We start from the raw sequence: 27736 nt of genomic DNA, 5'->3' as shown, positions 1-27736 counted from the left end.
GAACACATAGAAATGCCTCCTGTGACGGGTTGGATCACAGAAACCCCCTGAGAGGTGCCACCTGATGTGCCAAGTCGACTTCTGCTCCTGCTTTCCTGCCCTGGCAGCTGAGGACTTCAGTGCCCTGCATAGTTTGAGCCAAACCTCCTAGCCAGCTGCAAACTCAGACCCAGGCCTGAATTACATCCCCTAACAGCTGTAGGCTTATCTGAAAGCAATTTAAGACGTGTTCCTGCCTTTAACACTCAGATGCCCAAGTTCCAATGGGGACCAAACCCTAAAAAAATCCGCTTTACCCTGTATAAAGCTTATACAGGGTAAATTCATAGATTGTTTGCCCTCTTAAACACTGATGAACAGATATGTACAGCTGTTTGCCCCCGCCCCCAGGTATTAATACATACTCTGGGTTAATTAGTAAGTAAAAAGTGATCTTATTAAATACAGAAAGTAGGATTTAAGTGGTTCCAAGTAGTAACAGACAGAAAAAAGTGAATTACCAAGCAAAATAAAATAAAATAGGCAAGTCTGTGTCGAATCAAACAGAATACAGACAAAAACCTCAGCAGTTCCCAAAAGCTCTCTTTTACAGACCAGCCTCCTTCTCGTCTGGGTCCAGGAAGCTCTCACAGCCCCTGTAGTTACTGTCCTTTATTCCAGTTTCATTCAAGTATCCTTTGGGGTGGAGACGCTATGTCCTTAGCCAGCTGAATACAAAATGGAGGAGACTCCCATGGGCTTAACTAGACTTTCTCTTGTGGGTGGAGACCCCCTCCTCTAGCATATGCACAGTCCAGCTCCAAGATGGAGTTCTGGAGTCACCTGGGCCAGTCACAGGTCCATGCGTGACTCTCAGTTTTTACAGGCAGTAGCCATGGCCCACATGGCATCTTGAATATCTCCAGGAAGACTTCTTATTTGGACTGGAGCCTTCCAAGATGCATTGTTCCTTAAATGCTTCTTGATTGGGCACTTAACTTTGCGAATTCCTTTCTCCAGGGACTGACCAAATGCTCTACTAAGGTTATTTAGAAATCAAGCCAGTACAAGGCCAATATTGATAACTTCGAATACAGAAATGAGACATGCATACAAATAGGATTAATAGATTCAGTAGATTATTACCTTAACATAGATATATTACATGGCATACATAGCATAGAATATATTCAAGTTATGTCATATATATTTATAAGCATATTTCCATAAAGTCTTAAGGGGGGCACCGTCAGATCTCCCACTCCACTCCAGGGGTGCACAGAGACGTGCCAGCAGTCGGCTGCTACTGGGCTTGCCATGGAGCCACCAACCACAGCATGCAAGCAGGCTGCCTGTCTGAGGCCTGCTGTGCGTCCAGCCAGGACTCGGGGACAGGTTGTCAGATGAGATTTCTCCTGCATTTTGTGATCCCCTCCTGTTGTTGCGGGATCCATGTCACCACACGGTTTGTTTCATGGTTAATGCACTCCTGGTCATCACTCTTCATATGGTTCCGATTAGTCACATGCCTACCTCGGGGTGGCCAAGTGGTACTGATGATGCTGCCAGAGGTGTGATGGTGCTGAAATAAACTAAAATAGAATAATAATATGGGACCTGATTTCTCCCCGTCAGTCCCCTTTCCTGCATTACAAACCCAGGGTGCAGGCCATGGAAGGGAAATTCCAAACAAGGCTCCGTACAAGGAAATTTCCATCGGATTGGTCTGTGGAGGGCTTTCCTTCCCTTCTTCCTGTGCTACCAGGGCGTGTCAGAGCAGCCACTGCCCGCAGGATCCGCTGAAGGGGTTGTACAGGGTGGAGGGGGCTGCACAGAGATGGGAGGGCTGGGGAGAATAGCTGAGGGGCACAATACCCCAGCCATAGACTGGTCAGGAGGTTCTGACATTTCCATACCCAGAGTGCAGCCCGAGACTCTGTCAGTGCAACCTTCATTGACGTTATAAGGACCAGGCAGGTGAAAAGCCTCCAATTTCTCTTGGGGTTCCAGGAAGCTGCAGCTGGGCAGCATCATGGCAGCTGAGCTTTTTCATAGAAAAATGATCCGTTTCCTATGAAAACTCCTCCTGAATAAATGGATGAAAGGGGAACATTTCAGTTTGAATCTCAGTTATTTACGGTGTCTGTTTTCCAGCCCAGCTTCAGCCTCTCTCCTTTGTGCTATAGGATACACCCCAGGGTGGCAGCACTCCCACATTGGGCAGTCCTTTAGGGTGACCATATTTCCTAAGGTGAAAACAGCAGACACCCAGCTGCTCGCCAGAGGCCACCCCCGTCCCTTCCTGTGCAAGGCTGTCTCCTGTGGCTGGAACCCTGCCTCCCTGCCTCCAACTCTGCCTACCCCATGCGGGGAGCTGGCGTCTCCATTCGTCTCCAACGAACATTCCTCTGCTCCCCACCGTTTTGACAGGAACAGACGTTTCTCCTGTTAGCACTTTCGAAGTCAGCAAGAGCATACAGGACAAAAGCCACTTTGGGAAAAAAATGTCAGGTCAGCTGTGACAGGACTTAACTAAGGGACTGTACAAGCCAAAACGGGACCAATGGGCACCCTACCACACACTCAGATGTGAAATTGCAGAACTATTAACAATGGTTTGGAACCTATCACTTAGCCTCTGTACCAAAAGACTGGAGGGTAGCTAATTTTGATGGCAATTTTTAAAAAGGGCTTCAGGGGTGATCTAAGCAATTACAGGCTGGTAAGACTAATTTCAGAAGTGGGCAAACTGGTTGAAACTGTAGTAAAGAACAAAATTGTTAGACATTTAGATGAATATAATTTGGGGAGGAAGAGTCAACATGTGTTTTGTAAAGGGAAATCATGCCTCACCAATCTATGAGAATTATCATAGACTCATAGAATATTAGGGTTGGAAGAGACTCAGGAGGTTGTCTAGACAATCCCCTGCTCAAAGCTGGACCAACACCAACTAAATCATGCCAGCCAGGGCTTTGTCAAGCCAGGCCTTAAAAACCTCCAAGGATGGAGATTCCACCACCTCTCTAGGTAACCCATGCCAGTGCTTTACCTCCCTCCGAGTGAAATAGTGTTTACTAATATCCAACCTAGACCTCCCCAACTGCAACTTGAGACCATTCCTTCTTGTTCTGTCAGCTGCCACCACTGAGAACAGCCGAGCTCCATCCTGTTTGGAACCCCCCTTCAGGTAGTTGAAGGCTGCTATCAAATGCCCCCTCACTCTTCTCTTCTCTTCTCTTCTCTTCTCTTCTCTTCTCTTCTCTTCTCTTCTCTTCTCTTCTCTTCTCTTCTCTTCTCCAGACTAAATAACCCCAGTTCCCTCAGCCTCTCCTCATAAGTCATGTGCCCCAGCCCCCTGATAATTTTCATTGCCCTCCTCTGGACACTCTTCAATTTGTCCACTTCCCTTCTGTAGTGGGGGGACCAAAACTGGAGGCCGTACTCCAGGTGCAGTCTCACCAGTGCCGAATAGAGGGGAATAATCACTTCCCTTGATCTGCTGGCAATGCTCTGACTAATAAAGCCCAATGGTCCTTGGCCTTCTTGGCTACAAGGGCACAATACACCAGGTGTGGCCTCACCAGGGCTGAGTACTCAGCACTCAGGGATAAACAGTGATGACAAGCCCGGAGTCCAGGAGCAGAGCCTGCAGCAGGGCGGGCACTGCAGTCCAGTTGGGTAGCATCTCCACAAATCCCCTGTGATTTGGCCTCCTGCAGTTTGCCATTGGCCATGACGGGGTTAAAGCTGATGCGCATGAAACCAAGCAGCTGAGGTTCCCTGATGGCCAAGTGGCCCCCAGGTGACTGTGCTGCCATGCTTCATAAAGACACCTGCATCCCTGAGACTGCCTGCCGCCTGTGCCACCTCTCCGATGACTCCGTGTCCTTTTGGGTGAAGACCTCTGGTGTCAGCAGCTCCACGCCGAGCAGGAACTGGGTACATTGGCAGGTTTCAATGTCTTTAAAACGTGAAGTGAAGAGGAAGGCTGGAAACTGTTTCCATTGGCAGATGTTCTGCGGCAGAGGACTCAGCGGGGCTGTCGGGGTGACTCAGTGAGGGGGCTGAAGGGCAGACAGCGCTAGATAGCTTGGGAACCCCTCCCCCACATCTGCTCAATTTTAATTTAATGTAATTTAATTTAATTTGATTAATAATATTAATACTAATTAATTACAAATATTAATAGTATGGATTTTAGGCTTGCCAATCTGTTTGATCAGAAGATAAAAGTTCTTGTTCTAAATCAGGCTCCACAGAATTTACAAAGGATTCTTGGGGTATGACAGGAAGCTCACGCTGAGACAGATATAGCCTTAAAGACTTTTTCTTAAAATCAATAATAGTAAGTCAATACTCAGAGTTTCAAAGTTACAATTGCATTACTGCTATTCAAAAGATACATTTGATAATATGGTATTATATGCAACAAAGCTTTGGTTAATATACTCACACCCTTCCTTGATAACCTGGTGGTAAGAGACACAGGAACAGCTTTGCGGTTCAGGTTTCTCAATTCTTGAGTGAGGGATGCAGTGAGTAGAAGACACATATTCTATGAGCTATTGAAGCGAACTTAGGGTTTACTTGACTAACTTAAACTTAAAATCAAAACCTAATTAACAAAGAATAAAAACTTAGGGAAACCAAGCTTCGCCTATTTCCTTTGAAACTTAAAGTTTAAGAAGAACAAGTATAGCCTAATAATAGTAGCAGTCATTGCAGATCGATAGAATAGATAGAGAGAGATAGAGTAGAAATTGAATAAGTAAGAATAGAAAATGGAGTACTCTGTCGAGGTGGGTCACCTCTTTTTTGGGCAAATTGCTGGAAATCCTTCCTCCTATGCCCAAATTTCATTCCTCACCCACAAAATGTTAGGGCATATTTCCATTTTCTGACTGGCTGGGGGCTCCAGCATTTCTATACTGTAGCTATCCCTCAGAGTTACAGGGCTACCAGTATCTCTGTCCCCGCTCTGGTCTTTGAGTGCCAGATGTCAGGCCTTGTAGTCTTCCCTCTCATGGGGTGGAATTCCACGATTCTCCCACCCTCAGACTAGGCTCTGGGCTACAACACACTGTGGGTCGACTGTGCTTGGCGAGCGGGTCCGAGTGTCTGTGGTTCTCCCTTCTGGGAGTCTGTGTCCAGTGGTGAGACGAGTGACCAGCCAGCCTTCAAGAACCAAAATACTGTTGAATCCGAACAGCAGGAAGAAAGTGGAACATGGGTGAATCAGAGGGTTTTAAAACAGCAATCTGTACAGATCTCTGACCCCAAGTCCTTCTGCTCTGACGGGGACCCAGACAGGCTGAGGACCTTCAGACTTCCCAGCAGTGTCTGTGCCTGTCAGTCTGAAGAGATTCTCACAACAGCTGCCCCACCTCTGGACAGACTGACAGAACTGGCAAAACAAGCTGTGGAATGCGGCTGGAACTCAGAAACGGGCTCTTCCCAGCTTCTAGCTTCTCTTGACCTCCCTGGGGTGGGGACTGAGTGATGGCTTTTCCTGAGCTATTGCTTCCCTTCTTGCTTGTTTTCCAGCAGCCTGCTATGAAACTAGGAAGATCCATATTGGTTTCACCCAATAGAGCCATAATATAAACATCCCAAATGTTTACACAGTATAGCTCTGCAGCAAACATCCCAAGAACTGGGTTTAACATACACATTCATTATGGCAGCTCAGCTCCATGTCTGTCACAATGCTGTTCCCAGATGCCACATAGTTTATGAATACAGGACAGAGACAGTCAAAGTGCAAGCGAGAAAGAGAGCAATGAACTACTTTCACATGGGAAATGAAGTTCCATTTCCATGAATACTCATGCATTTGACTTTCAAATCCACTTCCTGCAAACCCTCATCATGGATGAATAACCGGTGCTGGGGTTACTATGTACGAGTGAGTCAGAGCTCAGGGAATGAATATTTTCTATCCTGACTCCAAGGCTTGTTACCACTCTGGATATGGGCTACAGACTGACAGAAGAGAACCTGAGGAGAACCAGTCAGCTATTGACCCAGGGACAGAGGAGCTTCTCGCCTTCTGGTTGCTGACAAGGGACTGAATGAGGGCGGAGACACTGATCTTTTCAGATTCTGAAGAAATCGAGATGACAATCCCTATATTTTAAGTCCCACTGTAAGTCCCATCTGCAAACTTTGCCACCTCACTGTTTACCCCTTTCTCCAGATCATTTATAAAGAAGTTGAATAAGATTGGTCGTAGGACTGACCCTTGGGGAACACCACTCGTTATCCCTCTCTATTCAGAAAATTTAACATTTATTACAGTACTGAGTATTTTTGAAAAAAATGGCTTAGATTCATAGATATTTAGGTCAAAAGGGACAATTATGATCATCTCGTGTGACCTCCTGCACAATGTAGGCCACAGAATTTCACTCACCACTCCTGCAAAAAACCTCTCACCTATGTCTGAGCTATCGAAGTCCTCAAATCGTGGTTTAAAGACATCAAGGAGCAGAGAATCCTCCAGCAAGTGACCTGTGCCCCATGCTGTAGAGGAAGGTGAAAAACCTCCAGGGCCTCTTCCAATCTGACCTGGAGGAAAATTCCTTCCTGACCCCAAACATGGTGATCAGCTAAACCCTGAGCATAAGAGCAAGATTCACCAGCCAGGTACTATAGAAAATTCTTTCCTGGGTTTCTCAGATCCCACCCAATCTAATATCCCATCACAGGCCATTGGGTCTATTTACCATGAATATTTAATTACCAAAAGCATGCTATCCCATCATACCATCTCCTCCATAAACTTATCGAGTTTAATCTTAAAGCCAGACAGACCTTTTGCCCCCACTACTTCCCTTGGAAGGCTATTCCAAAACTTTACTCCTCTGATGGTTAGAAACCTTTGTCTAATTTCAAGTCTAAACTTCCTGGTGACCAGTTATATCCATTTGTTCTTGGGTCCACATTGGTACTGATCTTAAATAATTCTTCTCCCTCTCCGGTATTTATCCCTCTGATATATTTATAGAGAGCAATCATATCTCCCCTCAACCTTCTTTTAGTTAGGCGAAAGAAGCCAAGCTCCTTGAGTCTCCTTTCATAAGACAAGTTTTCCATTCCTCGGATCATCCTAGTAGCCTTTCTCTGTACCTGTTCCAGTTTGAATTCATCCTTCTTAAACATGGGTGACCAGAACTTCACACAGTATTCCAGGTGAGGTCTCACCAGTGCCTTGTATAACGATACTAAAACCTCCTTATCCCTACTGGAAATACCTCTCCTGATGCATCCCAAGATCCCGTGAGCTTTTTTCACGGCCATATGATATTGGCGGCTCATAGTCATCCTATGATCAACCAAAACTTCAAGGTCCTTCTCCTTCTCCGTTACTTCTAATTGATGAGTCCCCAGCTTGTAACAAAAATTCTTGTTATTAATCCCTAAATGCATGACCCTACATTTCTCACTATTCAATTTCATCCTATTACTATTACTCCAGTTTACAAGGTTATACAGATCCTCCCATAGGATATCCCCGTCCTTCTCTAAATTGACAATACCTCCCATTTTTGTATCATCCACAAACTTTATTAGCACACTCCCACTTTTTGTGCCAAGGTCAGTAATAAAAAGGTTAAATAAGATTGGTCCCCAAACCCATCCTTGAGGAACTCCACTGGTAACCTCCCTCCAGCCTGACAGTTCATCTTTCAGTAGGACCCTTTGTAGTCTCCCCTTTAACCAATTCCTTATCCACCTTTCAATTTTCCTATTGATCCCCATCTTATCCAATTTAGCTAATAATTCCCTATGTGGCACGGTATCAAACGCCTTACTGAAATCTAGGTAAATTAGATCCACTGAGTTTCCTTTGTCTAAAAAATGTGTTACTTTCTCAAAGAAGGAGATCAGGTTGGTTTGGCACGATCTACCTTTTGTAAAACCATGTTGTATTTTGTCCCATTTACCATTGACTTCAATGTCCTTAACTTCAAAATTTTCTCCAAGACCTTGCATACTACAGATGTAAGTATTCTAAACCTTCCTGATTTACATGACAAAATATGTCTAACTAGTGGACGTCAGGGAGAAACTTTCCCTGGGATCAGAGTATCCCTTAGGTCCCTATTGCAGGGCTTCTTCCACCTTCCTTTGCAGCATCTCGTAATGCCTACTGGAGACTTGGCTAGAAAGACTGTCGGTCTGATCCAGTCTGGCAGTGCCTACCTTCCTATTGGGGGCATAAATCCATGACAATGTTTTTGCTGATTTTCCCTTGAGGTCCTGAGAATCTCTTGACTTGCACTGAGAGCAGAAAGATTTCTCGCTAACTATCACCTAGTCTCCTGTTCTATTTCTTTTCAGGAAGAAAAGTCCAAAGTCCCCAGACCTGCCCAGTCCATTGTGTCAGTGTCAATGACACTAAATTCAACTCTGTAATGTTCCTTCTCACCAGGATACCTGGGCTGGAAGACATTCACCTCTGGATCTCTATCCCCTTCTGCTTCATGTATGTTCTTTCAATCGTAGGAAATTCAGTCATTCTGTGCATTATAAACACAGATCCAAGACTCCGTGAGCCCATGTACATTTTCCTTTCCATGTTGGCCGTCACAGACCTTGCCTTATCCATTGTCACCATACCAACGATACTGGGCATATACTTGTTTAACTCTAGGAGAATCAGCCACGAGGCCTGTTTTGCCCAGATGTTCCTCATCCACTCACTTTCAAAAATTGAGTCCTTTGTCCTCTTGTTGATGGCCTTTGACCGCTTCATCGCAATTTATAACGCACAGAGATATACCTCCATCTTAACTCCACCGAGAATATCCAAGATGGGCCTGGTGGCTGTGGTAAGATCGGTGGCCCTAATACTCCCACTCCCCATTCTCCTGAAACGATTCTGATACTGTCGAGACAATGTCCTCTCCCATTCCTACTGCCTGCACCCGGACATCATGAAGGCGGCTTGTTCAGACACCTCAGTGAACAGCATCTATGGCTTGTTTGTTAAAGTCATCATGGTTGGGTTGGACTCGTTCCTCATCTTATAGATTCATAGATTCATAGATATTTAGGTCAGAAGGGACCATTATGATCATCTAGTCTGACTTCCTGCACAATGCAGGCCACAGAATTTCACCCACCACTCTTCCTCTCTTATGTGATGATCCTCAAAACAGTGCTGAGTATCGCATCCCACAGAGAGTGCCTCAGGGCCCTGAACACCTGTGTCTCCCATCTCTGCGCTGTCGTGCTCTTCTACATATCAGACATTGGCCTGTCTTTGATACACAGATTTGGAAATAGCTCTACTTACTTGCTTCAGATTATCCTGGGTTACATCTGCCTGCTGGTCCCGCCCCTGATGAACCCAATTGTGTACAGTGTGAAAAGCAAACACCTGTGTGAGAGGATGATCAGGGCATTTGTCCAGTGAAGGGTCAGTTCATCACCTGGCTCCAGTGCTGGTGACATGGGGGAGGAAAAAGTTGAGCGATGGGCATGGCCACGAATTCCATCCTGGATCCTCTTCCCACAAAGCCCTTTCCTCTGCCCCATCTCTTCTCCAAAGACCACACCTCTCCTATTCCCCTTTACCCAAGACTCTGCCCCCTTTGCCAGAGTCACACCTTGCTTAGAGTTGCACAGGGAACCAGAGCCACTGTGAGGTGCCCTACACCCTCTACATTTTATCCCCCAGGATGTACAAGTCAGGGAATGTGGAGAGTCTTGGGCTCCCCACAGCAACCTTTGCAGCCAGGGCAGCTCTTGAAATGGCCCGACTCTGGCCTGGCTCAGAGGCAGAGCCTTGGGGAAAGTGGAGGAGCAAGAGGGTGGGCTTTGTGAGAAGATATAGGTCAGAGGATAGGGCTTCAGGGGAAAAAGGAGAGTAGGGTCTGAACCAATGCTGACTGCAGTAATCAGGACCGTGGGGGTGATCCTGAGTGCAGGAGAAGGCTGGGGCTGGAGGGTAAGAGACCTTGTGTTTTGGAGAAGACTAAATAAATGCAACCCCACAAAGAGGGCTCTTGTTTTAAGTATCCGAGGCCGACAGTAAGTGATTGCAAGGACCATAGAGGGATAGACAGGGTTCCTTCAGGGCCACCTCAGACCCCAAGAGGCACTCTGGGATGTTTACATCCTCAGGGCTTGGCCATAGTGGGCTGTGCTCTTCGAAGTTGTTACCAACGGGCAGATGTCATCCCAGGCCCTAGGCTGCTCTAAACTCTGCTGAGGGAGGGAGAAAACAGGCCAGTGAATAAAACCCCTGTAACTGGCCCATGGCCATCCACACTCTATACAGCGCAGCGGGGAGGTCTGCTGGTGCAGCAGAGAATGCAACCAGGCTTGTCACCACTCAGGTGTCTGGAAGGCTGGTCCTGTTGTCTGGGCACGGCTCTGCAACTCTAGACAGCTGCGTTTGATTCCCAGGCCATGCGTGACTGTGGACAAGCTATTGCATATCTCTGCACAGGTGGATAATAGCCTTGCCCTGCCTCCCAGCGGTGGTGGGAGGATAAATACATTCGATGCAGTTTGATACTCTGAGACCCTAAGATCAGGGTGGTGTCAGGGTTCCACAGAGCAACACCTCTGACATTTGTCTATAAAAGGCCTCTTACCTCAGCCTCCTGTGACAGCTGGCTTCTGGGAAGCCCCATGACTCCAGCCCCTTAGTGTCTGTGGCAGATGTGGGGGTGACAGTGAAGGTTAAGTAGTGGATTTCTGAGGGAAATGTTGGAGTGTCCCAGGGAGGTTCAGCACAGTCACAGAACCAGTGATTGTAAGCCATTGAGGCTAAATGGGTCTCACTACCAAACTATGGATCAATGGCCTCGGGGGCCTCCTCTTTGATTGTCTGGTTGAGAGAAAGCAGTCTGAGGGCAAAGGTCAGCTTCACACCTCGGCCCTGTAACACAGACGAGGCTGAGCACTATGGTGGCTGCGCCTAGGCTCACACAGGTTTCAGCAAAGGTTGCTTCCAACCGAAAAGGAAGACAGATGGGACGATGCTCTAAGAGCCACAGGGAAACTAGGCTGGGTCCCAAGAGCTTCTTGTCTTCCCAAAAGAATGTAAGTTGGGGCAGTTCTGTTTGCTACTAAAGCTCCTCATTTCAAGGAGGCTGGGAGTGACTGTATAGCTCTGGTCACAAGTAAGAGTGTCAAGTGTCCATTCAGTGCTGCTGGGTGATAAGCTTTTATCATCGATGGGATGTTGTTCCCAGCTCACACAGTGGGACAATTAAAAACATCAGGATCCAAGAACAGCCATAGTGGGTCAGACAAATGTTTCATCTAACCCAGTGTCCTGTCTTCCAATAGTGGCCAATGCCAGGTGCCCCAGAGGGAATGAACGGAACAGGGAATCATCAAGTGATCCTTCTCCTGTCGTCCATTGCCATCTTCTGGGAAACATAAGCGAGATATACCATCCCTGCCCATCCTGGCTAATAGGCATTGAAGGACCTCTCCTCCACTAATTTACCTAGTTCTTTTTTGATCCCTGTTATAATCATGGCCTTCACTAAATCCTCTGGCAAGGAGTTCCATAGGGTGGCTGCGTTGTATAAAGAGATACTTCCTTTTGTTGTTTTAAACCTGCTGCCTATTAGTTTCATTTGGTGACCCTAGTTCTTGTGTTATGAGAAGGAGTAAATAACATATCCCTGTGCACTTTCTCCACACCTGTTATTATTACATTGTGAGATTCCTCTCATGACAGGAAAGGATCTTGTTTACAGGGTAAAGAGAACATATATCCTTGTTTCACTGTTACAGTCTTGAGTCTTCTAGGCCAGTATATATTCTTGTTGAGTGATTGTAAACATTCAGAATAGCAACTTTCTTCAGTTGCATCCAAAATAGAAATTCACTCAAGAGAATAAATGATAGGTTTCTAGAAGTTAAGGAAAGAAGGGACCATTAGATTATCGAATCTGACCTCCTGGAGACTTTCTCCCAGTTTACTCCCATATTAAGCCCAATGACTTGTATCTGACTAAAGTATCACTTCTGTTTCTCTAAAGCGTATCTTTTAGGAAGGCATGTAATATTGGTTTGGAGACATCAGGAGAATCCACAACGTCCTTTGAGAGTTTGTTCCCCTGGTTAATGACAACACAGTCAAAAATATGTGTGCCAGTGTGCTGCAGGAGTGAACAAAGCAAATGAGACCCTAGAATGTGTGAGGCGAGATAGGGAAGTAGTAGTTTCCTTATAACAGACACTGGTTAGACTTCCTCTGGCAAACTATGTAAAATTCTGGTCATGCGTATTACAGAAAGACGAATTCAGACTGGAACAGGTGCAAAGAAGGGCTCCTAGGATGGTCAGGGCAATGGAGGTCCCAGCTTTTGGAGGAGACTGGAAGAATTTGGCTGGTTCAGCATAAGACAATGCGGGCTGCATGGGGATCAGATTGCTCTATAAATACATCGGGTCGGGGAAGGGGGAAACACCAGGAAGGGAGCCAAGCTCCTGAAGCTAAAGGACACCATTGGTACAAGAACAAATGAGAAGAAACTGGCCAAAAGCAAACTGAGGCTGGAAATGAGAAGCTGGTTTCTGAGCATTAGAGTAGGGAGGTTCTGAAACTGCTGCCCAACAGAAAGGTGGGGAAACAACGTTTGAAGATAGAGTTTGACAGGTTTATGCACTGGGTGATATGTCAGGCTCGCCTGCCATAAAAGGGGACTGGGCTCATTGACCCAGGAGGTCCCTTCCAGTCTCATGTCCCTATGGATCACATTAGCCCATTCTGAGTCCCACTTGGAGCTCCTGTGGAATTGCTTGTCCACTAAGACCCTGCTCTGTGCCCTGGCCAATGGATCTGTCCCTCAGGAGATTCAGGAGAAAGCATGACTCAGCCTTATTGTCTGGAAAAGGAATTGTTCTTGGGTTCCTGTTGAGTGTTGTCACAGGAGTGTAATTGCATGAGTTTCTGGTAATCGCAGCATGCTGAGCTGCCAGCTGCCCCCACTCAGTCACTTGCCCCAGAGAGGAAGGATGGTTCAGGGTTAAAGTGCGAACCTGGGGCTACTAAGAAGTGGCTTCAGTTCCATGCTCTTCCAAAGACTTCTTCTGTGACTTTGGGCAACTCACTTAGTCCATCTGGTCCTCTGCAATATGAGTTTTAATCCGGCTCAATGTAAAGGTGTACATCTAGGAAGAAGGGATGCTAGCCATCCCTATTAGATGGGGGTTTCATAAATGGGAAGCAGTGATCCTCAAAAAGACTTGGAGGGTCACAGTGGTTAATCAGCTGAACATGAGCTCCTAGTGTGACACTAAGAATGAAAAAACTAGTGCAATCCAGGATGTACAAGCAAGGGAATCTCGAGTTTGAGCAAAGGTTATTTTTCCTCTATATTTGGCACTGGTGCAACCACTGCTGTAATGTTGTGTCCAGTTCATTTGTCTACAGTTCAAGAAAGACATTGATAAATTGAAGACAGTTCAGAGAAGAACCATGAGAATGAACTGAAAGCAATGGCAGACAATTGTTTCACGCCTTTTTTCCTGAGTTACCTGTGCAGACGCCACACTACGGCAAGCATGGAGCCCACTCAGATCACTTTGGCAATTAGGAGCACATTAAACACCACGTGCATTATCCAGCAGTATATGCAGCACCAGAACCTGCAAAGCGAAACCGGGCGAATAGGTGACGTCAGCACGGTGACGAGAGTGTTGCGGACATGGACACAGACTTCTCTCAAAGCATGGGTCCTGGCAATGCAGTCATCACAGTGCTAATGGGGCAGGTTCATGCTGTGGAACGCCGATTCTGGGCCTGGGAAACAAGCACAGAGTGGTGGGACCGCATGGGGTTGCAGGTCTGGGAAGATTCCCAGTGGCTATGAAACTTTTGCATGCGTAAGGCACTTTCATGGAACTTTGTGACTTGCTTTCCCCTGCCCGGAAGTGCATGAATACCAAGATGAGAGCAGCCCTCACGGTTGAGAAGCGAGTGGCAATAGCCCTGTGGAAACTTGCAACGCCAGACAGCTACCGGTCAGTTGGGAGTCAATTTGGAGTGGGCAAATCTACTGTGGAGTCTGCTATGATGCAAGTAGACAACAAATCAAAGATCTGCTGATATCAAGGGTAGTGACTTTGGCAAATGTGCAGGTCATACTGGATGGCTTTGCTGCAATGGGATTCCCTAACGGTGGTGGGGCTATAGACGGAACCCATATCCCTATCTTGGCACCTGAGCACCAAGCTGGCGAGTACATAAACCGCAAGGGGTACTTTTCAACGGTGCTGTAAGCACTGGTGGATCACAAGGGACGTTTCATCAACATCAACGTGGGATGGCCGGGAAAGGTACATGACACTCGCATCTTCAGGAACTCTGGTCTGTTTCAAAAATTGCAGGAAGGGACTTTCTTCCCAGACCAGAAAATAACCGTTGGGGATGTTGAAATGCCTATAGTTATCCTTGGGGACCCAGCCTACCCCTTAATGCCCTGGCTCATGAAGCCGTACACAGGCAGCCTGGACAGTAGTCAGGAGCTGTTCAACTACAGCCTGTGAAAGTGCAAAATGGTGGTAGAATGTTTAAAAGCGAGCTGGCGCAGTTTACTGACTGGGTTAGACCTCAGCGAAACCAATCTTCCCACTGTTATTACTGCTTACTGTATGCTCCACAATATCTGTTAGAGTAAGGGGTAGACGTTCATGGTGGAGTGGAAGGTTGAGGCAAATCGCCTAGCCGCTGGTTACGTGCAGCCAGACACCAGGGCGGTTCGAAGAGCACAGGAGGGCACGGTGCACATCAGAGAAGCTTTGAAAACCAGTTTTATGACAGTCCAGGCTGTGGTGTGAAAGTTCTGTTTGTTTCTCCTTGATGAAACCTCCTGCCCCTTGGTTCACTCTTCTTCGCTGTAAGCTAACCACCCTGCCCTCCTTCGTTCGATCACCGCTTTCAGAGGCAATAATGACATTGTTGCTTCACTTTTATGCATTCTTTATTAATTCATCACACAAATTGGGGGATAACTGCCAAGGTAGCCTGGGAGGGGTGGTGAAGGAGGGAAGCACCGGGAGGGGTGGTGGAGGAGGGAAGGACAAGGACACACAGCACTTTAAAAGTTTAAAACTTTAAAACTTATTGAATGCCAGGCTTCTGTTGCTTGGGCAATCCTCTGGGGTGGAGTGGCTGGGTGGCCGGAGGCTCCCTCACCGCATTCTTCGGCATCTGGGTGAGGAGGCTATGGAACTTGGGGAGGAGGGCGGTTGGTTACAGAGGGGCTGTAGTGGCGGTCTGTGCACCTGCTGCCTTTTCTGCAGCTCAGCCATACGCTGGAGCATATTAGTTTGATCCTCCAGCAGCCTCAGCATTGAATCCTGCCTCCTCTCGTCATGCTGCCACCATCTTTCAGCTTCAGCCCTCTCTTCAGGCAGCCACTTACTCTCCTCAGCCCGCCATCTCTCCTCCTGGTCATATTGTGCTTTCCTGCACTCTGACATCGTCTGCCTCCATGCATTCGTCTGTGCTCTGTCAGTGTGGGAGGACAGCATGAGCTCAGAGAACATTTCATCACAAGTGTGTTTTTTCACCTTCTACTCTTCACTAGCCTCTGGGAAGGAGAAGATCCTGTGAACCCTGAAACACATGCAGATGGTGGAGAAAAAAAAGGGACAGTGGTATTTAAAAAGACACATTTTATAGAACAAGGGGTACACTCTTTCAGGGTAAACCTTGCTGTTAACATTACATGCACAGCACATGTGCTTCCATTCCAAGGTCGCATTTTGCCTCCCACCAGTGCGTGGCTAGCCGCTTCCCCTGCCCCCCTCCCCGTGGCTAACAGCAGGGAACATTTATGTTCAGCCACAGGCAAACAGCCCAGCAGGAACGGGCACCTCTGAATGTCCCCTTAAGAAAAGCACCATATTTCAACCAGGTGACCATGAATGATATCACTCTCCAGAGGATAACAAAGAGAGATAAAGAACGGATTTTGTTTGAATGCCAGCAAACATACCCTGCAATGCTTTGTTCTACAATGATTCCCGAGTAGGTGCTACTGGCTTGGTGTGGTAAAGTGTCCTACGATGGTGGAAGGAATAAGGCTGCCCTCCCCAGAAACTTTTTCAAAGGCTTTGGGAGTACATCCAGGAGAGCCGCAAAGGCCAGGGCAAATTAATCATTAAACATGCTTGCTTTTAAACCATGTATAGTAGTTTAAAATGTACACTAACCAGAGGTCCCTTCTGTGCCTGGCGGGTCTGGGAGGCAGCCTTGGGTGGGTTCTGGGGCTACTGGCTCCAGGTCCAGGGTGAGAAACTGTTCCTGGCTGTTGGGAAAACTGGTTTCTCCACTTGCTTGCTGTGAGCTATCTACAACTTCATCATCATCATCATCTTTCTTGTCCCCAAAACCTGATTCCGTGTTGCCTCCATCTCCATTGAAGGAGTCAAACAACATGGCTGGGGTAGTGGTGTCTGAACCCCCTAAAATGGCATGCAGCTCATCATAGAAGTGGCATGTTTGGGGCTCTGACCCTGAGCGGCCGTTTGCCTCTCTGGTTTTCTGGTAGGCTTGCCTCAGATCCTTAAGTTTCACGCGGCACTGCTTCGGGCCCTTGTTATATCTTCTGTCCTTCATGCCCTGGGAGATTTTGACAAATGTTTTGGCGTTTCAAAAACTGGAACGGAGTTCTGATAGCACAGATTCCTCTCCCGATACAGCAATCAGATCCCGTACCTCCCATTCAATCCATGTTGGAGCTCTTTTGCAATTCTGGGACTCCATCATGGTCACCTCTGCTGATGAGCTCTGTACTCACACGCAGCTTGCCATGCTGTCCAAACCAGAAATTGAAATTCAAATGTTTGCGGGCCTTTTCCTGTCTACCTGGCCAGTGCATCAGAGTTGAGAGTGCTGTCCAGAGCGGACACAATGGAGCACTCTGGGATAGCTCCCGGAGGCCAATGCCGTCTAATTGCATCCACAATACCCCAAATTCGACCCAGCAAGGCCGATTTCAGCACTAATCCCCTTGTCAGTGTCGGACTAAGGAAATCAATTTTAATAGCCCTTTAAGTGGAAAAAAAGGGCTTCATTGTGTGGACGGTGCAGGGTTAAATCGAATTAATGCTGCTAAATTTGACGTCAAATCCTAGTTTAGACCAGGGCTTAGAGTGATAGACTGAAGGAGCTCAATGTATTTAGCATCAGGAAGAGTAGGTTAAGGGGTGATTTAATCACCATCTGTAAGTGCCTGCATGTGGACCATATATTTAACATTGGGCTCTTCAATCTACCAGAAAAAGTTATAACAGGGTCCAGTGGCTGGAAGTCGAAGCTAGACACATTCAAACTGGAACTAAGGTGTAATATTTTCTAACAATGAGAGTAGTTAAGCATTGGATGAATTTACCGAGGGCCGTAGTAGATTTGCCGTCACTGACAATTGTTACATGAAGTCAGGATGTAGTTCTAACAGCACTGCTCTAGAGCTTATTTTGGTGCAGGTCTCTGCCATGTGCTGTAAAGGCGGTCAGACTACGAGATAGCAGTGGTGCCTTCTGGCTTTGGGATCTGCCCAGTGGTGTTCGTAGCTCTGCCCTGCCGCACGGGGTGTTGTACTGATAAATATATCACAGATTGACAGGCGCTCGGATGCTACGATAATTGGGGCTGGAGTTAAGAGCTTTAGAGAGATTTCAGCTCTATGCCTCTTAAGGACGATTTGGAGTATTGGGTGGAGAACCTGAACTCTTCCCAACACCCCGTGGTGATGAAGTCTGTCATTAGCACAGCGCCTTTTGATGAGGGAGATCTGGGCCCCTCCTGCAGCTCGGCAGTAAGAGGGAGAATCAGGACGTGGTTTCAGAGAGTGAAGGATGTGGAGAGTGTTGCCTGGGCAAACAGAGCCCTGCTGGGCTGCCCCTCACTTTGTTCTTGACCCCCACCTGCTCCATGATCAGTGAGAGCCGCTCTAGTGCTGGTGATAGACCTCACACTCTGCATCCAAATTTCCATTATCACCCAGTTTGGGGGTAGCTGGATCAGGGGGAAGGGGTTGTTTGGGTCCAACAGAGAGTTGTAGCTGTATTTGGGTCATGCCTCTTTCTATTCAGAATGTACATAGCCTTGCTTACCCAGTGTTTGTATGTCTCATGGCTGAATCATAGAATCATAGAATATCAGGGTTGGAAGGGACCCCTGAAGGTCATCTAGTAGAACCCCCTGCTCGAAGGAGGACCAATTCCCAGTTAAATCATCCCAGCCAGGGCTTTGTCAAGCCTGACCTTAAAAACCTCTAAGGAAGGAGATTCTACCACCTTCCTAGGTAACACATTCCAGTGTTTCACCACCCTCTTAGTGAAAAAGTTTTTCCTAATATCCAGTCTAAACCTCCCCCACTGCAACTTGAGACCATTACTCCTCGTTCTGTCATCTGCTACCATTGAGAACAGTCTAGAGCCATCCTCTTTGGAACCCCCTTTCAGGTAGTTGAAAGCAGCTATCAAATCCCCCCTTATTCTTCTCTTCTGCAGGCTAAACAATCCCAGCTCCCTCACCCTCTCCTCATAAGTCATGTGTTCTAGACCCCTAATCATTTTTGTTGCCCTTCGCTGGACTCTCTCCAATTTATCCACATCCTTCTTGTAGTGTGGGGCCCAAAACTGGACACAGTAGTCCAGATGAGGCCTCACCAATGTCGAATACAGGGGAACGATCACGTCCCTCGATCTGCTCACTATGCCCCTACTTATACATCCCAAAATGCCATTGGCCTTCTTGGCAACAAGGGCACACTGCTGACTCATATCCAGCTTCTCGTCCACTGTCACCCCTAGGTCCTTTTCCGCAGAACTGCTGCCTAGCCATTCGGTCCCTAGTCTGTAGCAGTGCATTGGATTCTTCCATCCTAAGTGCAGGACCCTGCACTTATCCTTATTGAACCTCATCAGATTTCTTTTGGCCCAATCCTCCAATTTGTCTAGGTCCTTCTGTATCCTATCCCTCCCCTCCAGCGTATCTACCACTCCTCCCAGTTTAGTATCATCCGCAAATTTGCTGAGAGTGCAATCCACACCATCCTCCAGATCATTTATGAAGATATTGAACAAAACCGGCCCCAGGACCAACCCTTGGGGCACTCCACTTGATACCGGCTGCCAACTAGACATGGAGCCATTGATCATTACCTGTTGAGGCCGACAATCTATCCAGCTTTCTACCCACCTTATAGTGCATTCATCCAGCCCATACTTCCTTAACTTGCTGACAAGAATACTATGGGAGACCGTGTCAAAAGCTTTGCTAAAGTCAAGAAACAATACATCCACTGCTTTCCCTTCATCCACAGAACCAGTAATCTCATCATAAAAGGCGATTAGATTAGTCAGGCATGACCTTCCCTTGGTGAATCCATGCTGGCTGTTCCTGATCACTTTCCTCTCATGCAAGTGCGTCAGGATTGATTCTTTGAGGACCTGCTCCATGATTTTTCCAGGGACTGAGGTGAGGCTGACTGGCCTGTAGTTCCCAGGATCCTCCTTCTTCCCTTTTTTAAAGATTGGCACTACATTAGCCTTTTTCCAGTCATACGGGACTTCCCCGGTTCGCTACGAGTTTTCAAAGATAATGGCCAATGGCTCTGCAATCACAGCCACCAATTCCTTCAGCACTCTCGGATGCAACTCGTCCGGCCCCATGGACTTGTGCATGTCCAGCTTTTCTAAATAGTCCCTAACCACCTCTATCTCCACAGAGGGCTGGCCATCTCTTCCCCATTTTGTGAAGAAGGGGAGAGACTGAGTTGTGTATCAGGTACCAAGTGGCTCTGCGAGCTAGTCACTGTTATGTCTGGAGGTCTGTGGCGTAACGGTGCTCTCATAACTATACTTCTAAATCTCATTATTTTGAACCATGTGATGATTTTCTGGGGTGTGGCTCATAGTTTTTGAATTGGGCTCAGCAATACTGCGCAAGAAGTTCAAAAAATGTGAAGGGAAACTAGGAAAAGTCATAAAAATTAGGAACAATTTTTTAAATTACCTCAGAAGCAGGAAGCCTGCTAAAGAATGAGTGGGGCCACTGGATGACTGAGGTGCTAAAGGAACACTCAAGGAAGATGAGGCCATTGTGGAGAGGCTAAATGAATTATTTGCATTGGTGTTCACTGCAGAGGATGTGAGGGAGTTTCCCACACCCGAGTCCCTCTTTTTAGGAAACAAATTGAGTCCCACATCGAGGGGTCAGTAAAGGAGGTTGTGACACTACATCCCATATGATGATAGTGGTATGATTATGACATGATTATGACACAATTATGTTGCATCTTCTATAAGATATGTCTTGTGATGTGTCACTGGAAAAGTTAGGATTTGCTGAATATTATTATCCTATTTGTGTGCATGTTTCATTTTTGTACCTGAAGTTATCAACATGGACTATATATCTGTATTTCAAATACCCCCCCCCACCAGGTATTAATACATAATCTGGGTTAATTAATAAGTTAACAGTGGATTTATGAAATACCAAAAGTAGGATTTACGTGGTTCCAAGTAATAACAGAGAGAACAATGTGAATTACCAAGCAAAATATAATAAAGCACACAAGTCTAAACCTAGTACAATAAGAAAATGATTAAGGATGAAATCTCAACCTCAGAGATATTCCAGTAAGTTTCTTTGACAGACTAGCCTCCTTCTAGTCTGGGTCCAGCAATCACTCACACCCCTCTGGTTCCTGTCCTTTGTTGCATTTTATTTCAGGTATTCTTTTGGGGGTGGAAAGGCTATCTCTTGAGCCAGCTGAAGACAAAATGGAGTGGTCTCCCCCAGGCTTAAATAGATTTTCTCTCATGGGTGGAAACCCCTTCTCTCTCCTATGCAGAATCCAGCTAAAACCTGCAGTTTTCGAGTGAAATGGGCAAGTCACATGTCCATGCATGACTCAGAACTTTACAGGTGGCAGCCATTGTACACATGCTACTTTGAACGTCACAAGTAGACTTCTTATGTGGATTGGAGTCTTCCAAGGTTCCATTGTCAATTAAGTGTTTCTTGATTGGGCTCTTGCAAATTCCTTTCTTAAGAAGCTGACCAAATGCCTTACGAAGGCTACTTAAAATCAAACAAGTACACAGCCACTATTCATAACTTCAAACACAATAATGACACATGCATACAAATAGGATGATTATATTCAGGAGATCACAACATTTACAGGGATATGTTTCATGTCATAGGTAGAACCAAACATATTCCAGTTATGTCATATTTACATTCATGAGCATATTTCCAGAAAGCATTATAGGGTGCAACATCAGAATGATAGGTTTCAGAGTAGCAGCCTTGTTAGTCTGCATTTGCAAAAAGAAAAGGAGTACTTGCGGCACCTTAGAGCCTAACCAATTTATTTGAGCATAAGCTTTCATGAGCTACAGCTCACGTGAGCTGCAGCTCATGAAAGCTTATGCTCAAATAAATTGGTTAGGCTCTAATGTGCCACAAATACTCCTTTTCTTTTAAGGTCAGAATGGTGTCACCAGGCACTGTGGGATACATACTCACAATGCATCGCCCCCGACAATGGTGCCCCGAATGTGGACACAATCTGTTGACAGAGGGAGCAAATGTAGACTCGCTTTGGTTACTTTGCTTTTGTCAATTTTTTCATGTCGACATAAGTTTCATTCACAAAACTTGGCAGTGCAGAAAAGCCCTTTGTAAATGCTGCTGACTGCCTTGGTCTCCATCCCGCAGTGAGCTGTCCTTCCTCAACAGCCCCTCTCCCATTGCTCCAGGCCTTAAACACTGTCTGAACCTCTCTCTACAGACTGGAGATCAGTAGCTCATGTCGTCTCAGATGTAAGGGTCCAACAAGAAATAGGTGGCACATGTTTTTCATCTCCCAGGTCATCAGCATGGGAGCCAGCATTGACCTTTCACTTGACGAACACTCTGATTATCCTCCCACGAAGGTGTTTGCTTGTCACACTGTACACGATTGGGTTGATCAGGGGCGGGACGAGGAGGTAGATGTAGCCCAGGACAATCTGTAGTAAGGGAAAAGAGCCCTTCCCCAATCTGTGTATCAAAGCTAAGCCAACATCTGGTGTGTAGAAGAGCAGGACGGCACAGAGGTGGGAGACGCAGGTGTTCAGGGCCCTGAGGCACTCCGTGTGGGATGCAACACTCAGCACCGTTTTGAGGATCATCACATAAGAGAGGAAGATGGGCAGTGAATCCAACCCCACCGTGGAGACTGTAAGAAACAAGCCATAGATGTAGTTGACTGTGATATCCGAACAAGCCAGCTTCATGACATCCTGGTGCAGGCAGTAGGAATGGGAGAGGATATTGACTCGATAGTATTGGAACTGTTTCAGGAGAAAGGGGAATGGGAATGATACGGCCACCCCTCTTAGGACGCATACCAGTCCCATCTTGAATATTCTCGGCAGGGTTAAGATGGAAGCATATCTCAGTGGGTTAGAGATTGCGATAAAGCGGTCTAACGCCATCAACAAGAGTATGGAGGATTCAATCATTGCAAATGAGTGGATGAAGAACAGCTGGGCAAAACAGGCATCGAGGCTGATCTCCCTAGAGTTAAACAAGTATATACCCAGTATTGTTGGTATGGTGGATATCGATAAGCCAAGATCTGTGACTGCCAACATAGAAAGGAAAATGTACATGGGCTCATGAAGGCTTGGATTTATTTTTATAATGAACAGAATGGTTGAATTTCCCAATATTGAAAAAACATAAATGAAGCAGAAGGGGATAGAGATCCAGAGATGGACCTCTTCCTGCCCAGGTATCCCGGTGAGAAGGAACATTGCAGAATTGAGTTTGGTGTCATTGACAGCTGACATAATGTACAGGACAGGTCCCAAGAGTTTTGGACTTTCCTTCCTGAAAGGAAAAAGTACAGGTGACAAAGTGATATTTAATGAGACATCATTCTGCTCTCTGTGCAAACCTAGAGTCTCCCAGGAGCTCAAGGAAGATCAGCAAAAACATAGTCTTGGATTTACACCATGGTGGAGAAGATAGGCACTGCCAGACTGGACCTGCAGTCCATCTAGCTCAGTATCCAGTGACCAGTTCTCGGTGCTTCAGTGGAAGGTGGAAGAAGCCCTATAATAGGCAGCTATGAGACAACCTGCTCCCAGGAAAAGTTTCCCTCGACACCCACAAGTAAGACATATTTTGTGGTATAAATCAGGAAGGTTGTGTGCCCTTCCAAGACTTTTTAAAACAATCCTCAACACTGGAATTGTATATTCTTGTTACCCATATACACACCCAGTCACTCTTTGAAAGGGTCTAAGCTCTTGGCCCCACTGATATCTTGTGGCTTTGAGTTCCGCAGCCTACTTGAATGCTGTTATTTTACAATTGTGACCTTCGAAGAGACACCCTTTCTGGCTCTTAACTTCTGAGTGTGGCCCATTGTATCATGACATTTGTGTAAACACATGGAAAGTGCATGGTGAAAAAGGTCATTGTATTTATCTGCCCTGCATAGAAGCCATTCATAAACGTGTTTCATTGCCTCATTATCTATCTATCTATATCTATATCTATATCTATATCTATATATATGTAAGCAGAGTCAGAATGAGCTCTACCCTGACATCTGGTGGCGAGTCATGGTGTGTTGTGGAAAAGAACTTCAGTGGCTGATCTCATTTGCATAGGCACACCCACCCTGCCTAGTGGTCACTTTGGCTGCTCTAAGAGCCCCAGTTTCTCTGTTATTGGGGCAGGAATAAACTGTTATTATCCTGATTATGTGAATCAAGGACAGTGGAACTGTACTTGGCCTTTTGTTATGATGGAGTGACTCACCATCAACTAAGCAGCACTCGCTAGACAAGGGTCATGGGTTCCAAAACCCAGTGACTGGAGAGAGGATTGGGACAGGTGTTAATACTTGGTTGTATGGGTCTTTGTAGTGAGGGTATTACATGCTGATTGTGCCTCCTTTTCTTTCTATTGTAGACTATCAGAGCTAATTATGATTCTATTAGGAGTCTAGTTACAGGCTGTTAAGCTGAATTCGTTTTGGACTAATGGTGTACAAGCATTGAGGTTCCCCTACTACAAGCTGAAACCACAAAAGAGCTAAACTTACAAAGAGCTGAAATCACTGAGCGTTGTGTTAAGTAGTGGGGGAGCCTGAAAATATATCGCAAAGCAGTTTGTGGGACGGCTGGTTGGCAGAGGAGAGCGGCTGGTGGAGCAGAGCAGTTTGTTGGATGTCTGGAGCAGCTCATGGGGGTGGCTGGCAGAGCAGAGCCCCATGGAGAGGTGGGGCAATCAGCTTTGGACTACTTAAGGTGCCTCTTAACCCCCCTCCCACCCACGTCTCCACCCAGGTTGGGAGGTAAAACTCTGCAGATAAACATTCAAACTCTGGGACTGCCCTCACCAGGGACAGAGACTTTTGGGTTCTTGGACTTTTGGGACTTTGGGTGATTTTGGGTTGCTGGACTCAAGAACCAAAGGGAAAGGACACGCCCCAATTTGCTTGGGGTGGGTTTTTTGTTCATGGGTTGTGTTATGAATCCTATTGGTGGTGTTTCCCCAACATAATGCCACTTTATTTCTCTCTGTTATTAAAAGGCTTTTTGATACACTCAGACTCTGTGCTTGCTAGAGGGGGTGGTATATATTTGTCCCAGGTCACTGGGTGGGGCTTGAGCCGGTTTTGCATTGTGTTATTGGAATGGAACCCCTAGATACTGAACCTGGCCCTTGTTGCTGCCAACTCTGATTGGCAGAAGGGTGACATTATATATAATTTTTTTTTACCTCCTGAGAGTCCAAATTATGCCACTCTCTTAAGATACATGGGATAAATTCTTAGGGCCAGGATCTTAATTCAATAATAGAGACTTCAACTGCATCATTCCAGATTTAAATGTGTAAATTTGATCAGAACTGGGATCTATTAACTTTCCCTTACCAAATGCTCCTGGTGATACAATGTGAGCCCTAAGAATCCCTCCAAGAGAAGCTGAAGTGTTTTGCCTGAATAGTGTTGCCTGAATCCAGAGATTTGGATCATCCTACAGCCTTCTCTTAATCCTCATAGGACCTGCATCCTCTCCCCATGCAAGGGATTGTAGTTATCTGGCAAGTTATAAGCTAACATGGACAGTTACTTCAGCTGGATGGGGGAGGAGTTGGCGTCACCAACATCTGACGCCGTGCAAACACTAGGTTTCCTCTCATATCCAGTCGAGTGTCCAAGTTACTTCTGCCATGCTCATGTAAGAGGTGATATTTGTAAATTTCATACAACCCCTATAACACTCCTCTTTCCTGCACCTCAGCTCTCTACTGCTGGAACAGAGATTTGCAGAGGGATTGTGTTCATGACCCTGAATGTAAGTGTTAGAAACATCTTTTGGTCAGTTACCAGGAGACACTGTCAGACAACTGTTCACTGAACAAAGAGTCCATAGCAGAAACCCATTGCAAACAGTATGTGGAGTATTTCCAAAATACTTTCTAAAGCAAAAGCCATTAAGCAGTATAGTTTCCACTACTCTTTCCTGTAGAGATTCCAACAACTCTACTGCTGGCTTTCAATACACAGGAATGTCATGAAAGTTTGATTTGTAATATTTGTATTACAATGAGAAGTTTTGGCATAACATTTACACATCTGTACTTTCATACACACAATGTTTCACGAGGAGGGTGGTAAAGCAGTGGCATGAGTTACCTAGCGAGGTGATGGAATCTCCTTCCTTAGAGGTTTTAAAGGTCAGGCTTGACAAAGCCTTGGCTGGCATGATATAGTTGGGGATTGGTCCTGCTTTGAGGAGGGGATTGGACTAGATGACCTCCTGAGGTCTCTTCCAACCCTAATATTCTTTGATTTCTCAGGATACAGTGGGACTTAAAATGGAGCGTCTGTCATCTGGATTTCTTCAGAATCTGAAAAGATCGCAGTGTCTCAACCCTCATTCAGTCGCTTGTCAGCAAACAAAAGTCTAGTAGCTCCCCTGTCCCTAGGTTAATAGCTGACTGGGTCTCTTCAGGTTCTGTTTTGTCAGTCTGCAGCCTGTGCACGGAGAATCTGCAGCTCTGAATTCCTGCATTCACAATTGAGCCAAAGAGTAAAATCTTTGAAAATGGCACTAGGAAACCAGAGAGAGGACAGAGATGCCGGGAGCCCTGTAACTCTATGGGGTTTCTACAGGGCAGAGATTCTAGAAACAGCCATTCAGGAAACAGACATACACCCTATCGGACCTGTTACCACAGAGCAACGCAGCTCTGAATTCCGGCGTTCACTATCGAGCCAGACAATAAAACCTTTCAAAATGCATTTGCTGAATAAAATTCCAGGAGCAAAGAAACCTGAGGTGATTTGGGAACTAGTCACTGATAATCGGTGGGATCTCCTCTCGCTCAGTCACTGATCGAGATCAGTCAGGATCGGGCCCAGAGCACATGGCACTTCTAGAAATAGCATCCACTGAGAAATCCTGATGCGGTGCATGGGAATTGTCATAGTCTGAGCTCACCGTGAATGTCAGATTTCTGTGTAGCTTGAAGAGCCCACCATGGAGCACGGTTCCCAAGCTGCCTAACGCTGCCTGTCTTCCAAATCCCTCACTGAGTCACCCGACAGCCCCGCTGTGTCCTCTGCCACTGCACAGAACATCTGCCAATGGAAACAGTTTCCAGCCTTTCCCCTCCACTTCACGTTTTAAAGATAGTGAAACCTGCCAACGTACCCAGTTCCTGCTAGAAGGGAGCCGCTGACACCTGAGGTCTTCACCCTAAAGGACAAGGAGTCATCGGAGCGTTTGCATCAGCAGCAGGCAGTCTCTGTTCAGATTGGGAGGCAACTGTCTTTATGAAGCCTGCCGGCACAGTCCCTCGGGGGCCTCTTGGCCATCAGGGAATGTCAGCTGCCTGGCTTTGTACGCACCAGCTTTAACCCCTGGCGTGACCAATGGCAAACTGCCGGAGGCCAATTCACAGGGGACGCCCGGTGATGCTGCCCAACTGGACGGCAGCTCCAGCCCTGTCAAAGGCCCTATTCCTGGAATCTGGGCTTGTCGTTACCAGTGGGGGACATAGAGTTAGTGGGGCCCCCCATGCGTCGCTTTATCTTTGGGTCCCCCCCTTTGGGACCCAGCCAAGAAAAGAACATTCTCTCTTATCTGCCCCTCCCATTTTTCATTCTGTTTTTCTTCCTCCTCCTCCTCTGTTATAAGTAATAGGAAGTAAATGAAAATAAAGTGAGGTAGCTTGATTGGCGCAGGGAGGGGGTGAGGTACCTTCATTGGTGTGGGAGGGCGTGTGGGTGCAGGGTGAAGGCTCTGGCCTAGGGAAGGGAGTTAGGGTATGGGAGGGGGTGTGGGGAGTCAGGTTCTGGGAAAAAGTTTGGGTGCAGTTTCTGGGCTGAGGCAGGGGGTTGGGGTGTGGGAAAGGGTGTGGGGGTTGGGCTCCGGGAGGTCATTTGGGTGCGGGGTGCAGTTTCTGGGCTGAGGCAGGGGGTTGGGGTTTGGGAAGGGGTGTGGGGGTTGGGCTCCGGGAGGGCCTTTGGGTGCGGGGTGCAGTTTCTGGGCTGAGGCAGGGGGTTGGGGTGTGGGAGTTGGGCTCCGGGAGGACCTTTGGGTGCAGGGTGCAGGCTCTGGCCTAGGGAAGGGGGTTGGGGTGTGGGAAGGGGTGTGGGGGTTGGGCTCCGGGAGGTTGTTTGGGTGCGGGGTGCAGGCTTTGGCCTGGGGCAGAGGGTTGGGGTAAGGGAGGGGTGTGAGG

General features: G+C 46.8%; 1 protein-coding gene and 1 pseudogene across 1 annotated transcript; one reads left to right on the top strand and one right to left on the bottom strand.

Annotated features, from left to right (window-relative positions):
• Positions 1 to 8399: 8399 nt before the first annotated feature.
• Positions 8400 to 9403, top strand: LOC140905605 (olfactory receptor 51G2-like; annotated as a pseudogene).
• Positions 9404 to 21885: 12482 nt separating this feature from the next.
• On the bottom strand, positions 21886 to 22821 carry LOC140897368 (olfactory receptor 51G2-like). Its single transcript, XM_073309964.2, has one exon. It carries the CDS (start codon positions 22819 to 22821, stop codon positions 21886 to 21888), a length of 936 nt encoding a protein of 311 aa, XP_073166065.1.
• Between the last annotated feature and the right edge of the window lie 4915 nt (positions 22822 to 27736).

The sequence above is a fragment of the Lepidochelys kempii genome, chromosome 1, assembly GCF_965140285.1.
Source record: "Lepidochelys kempii isolate rLepKem1 chromosome 1, rLepKem1.hap1, whole genome shotgun sequence".
NCBI lineage: Eukaryota > Metazoa > Chordata > Testudines > Cheloniidae > Lepidochelys > Lepidochelys kempii.
This window is presented reverse-complemented; position numbering and strand designations above follow the sequence as displayed.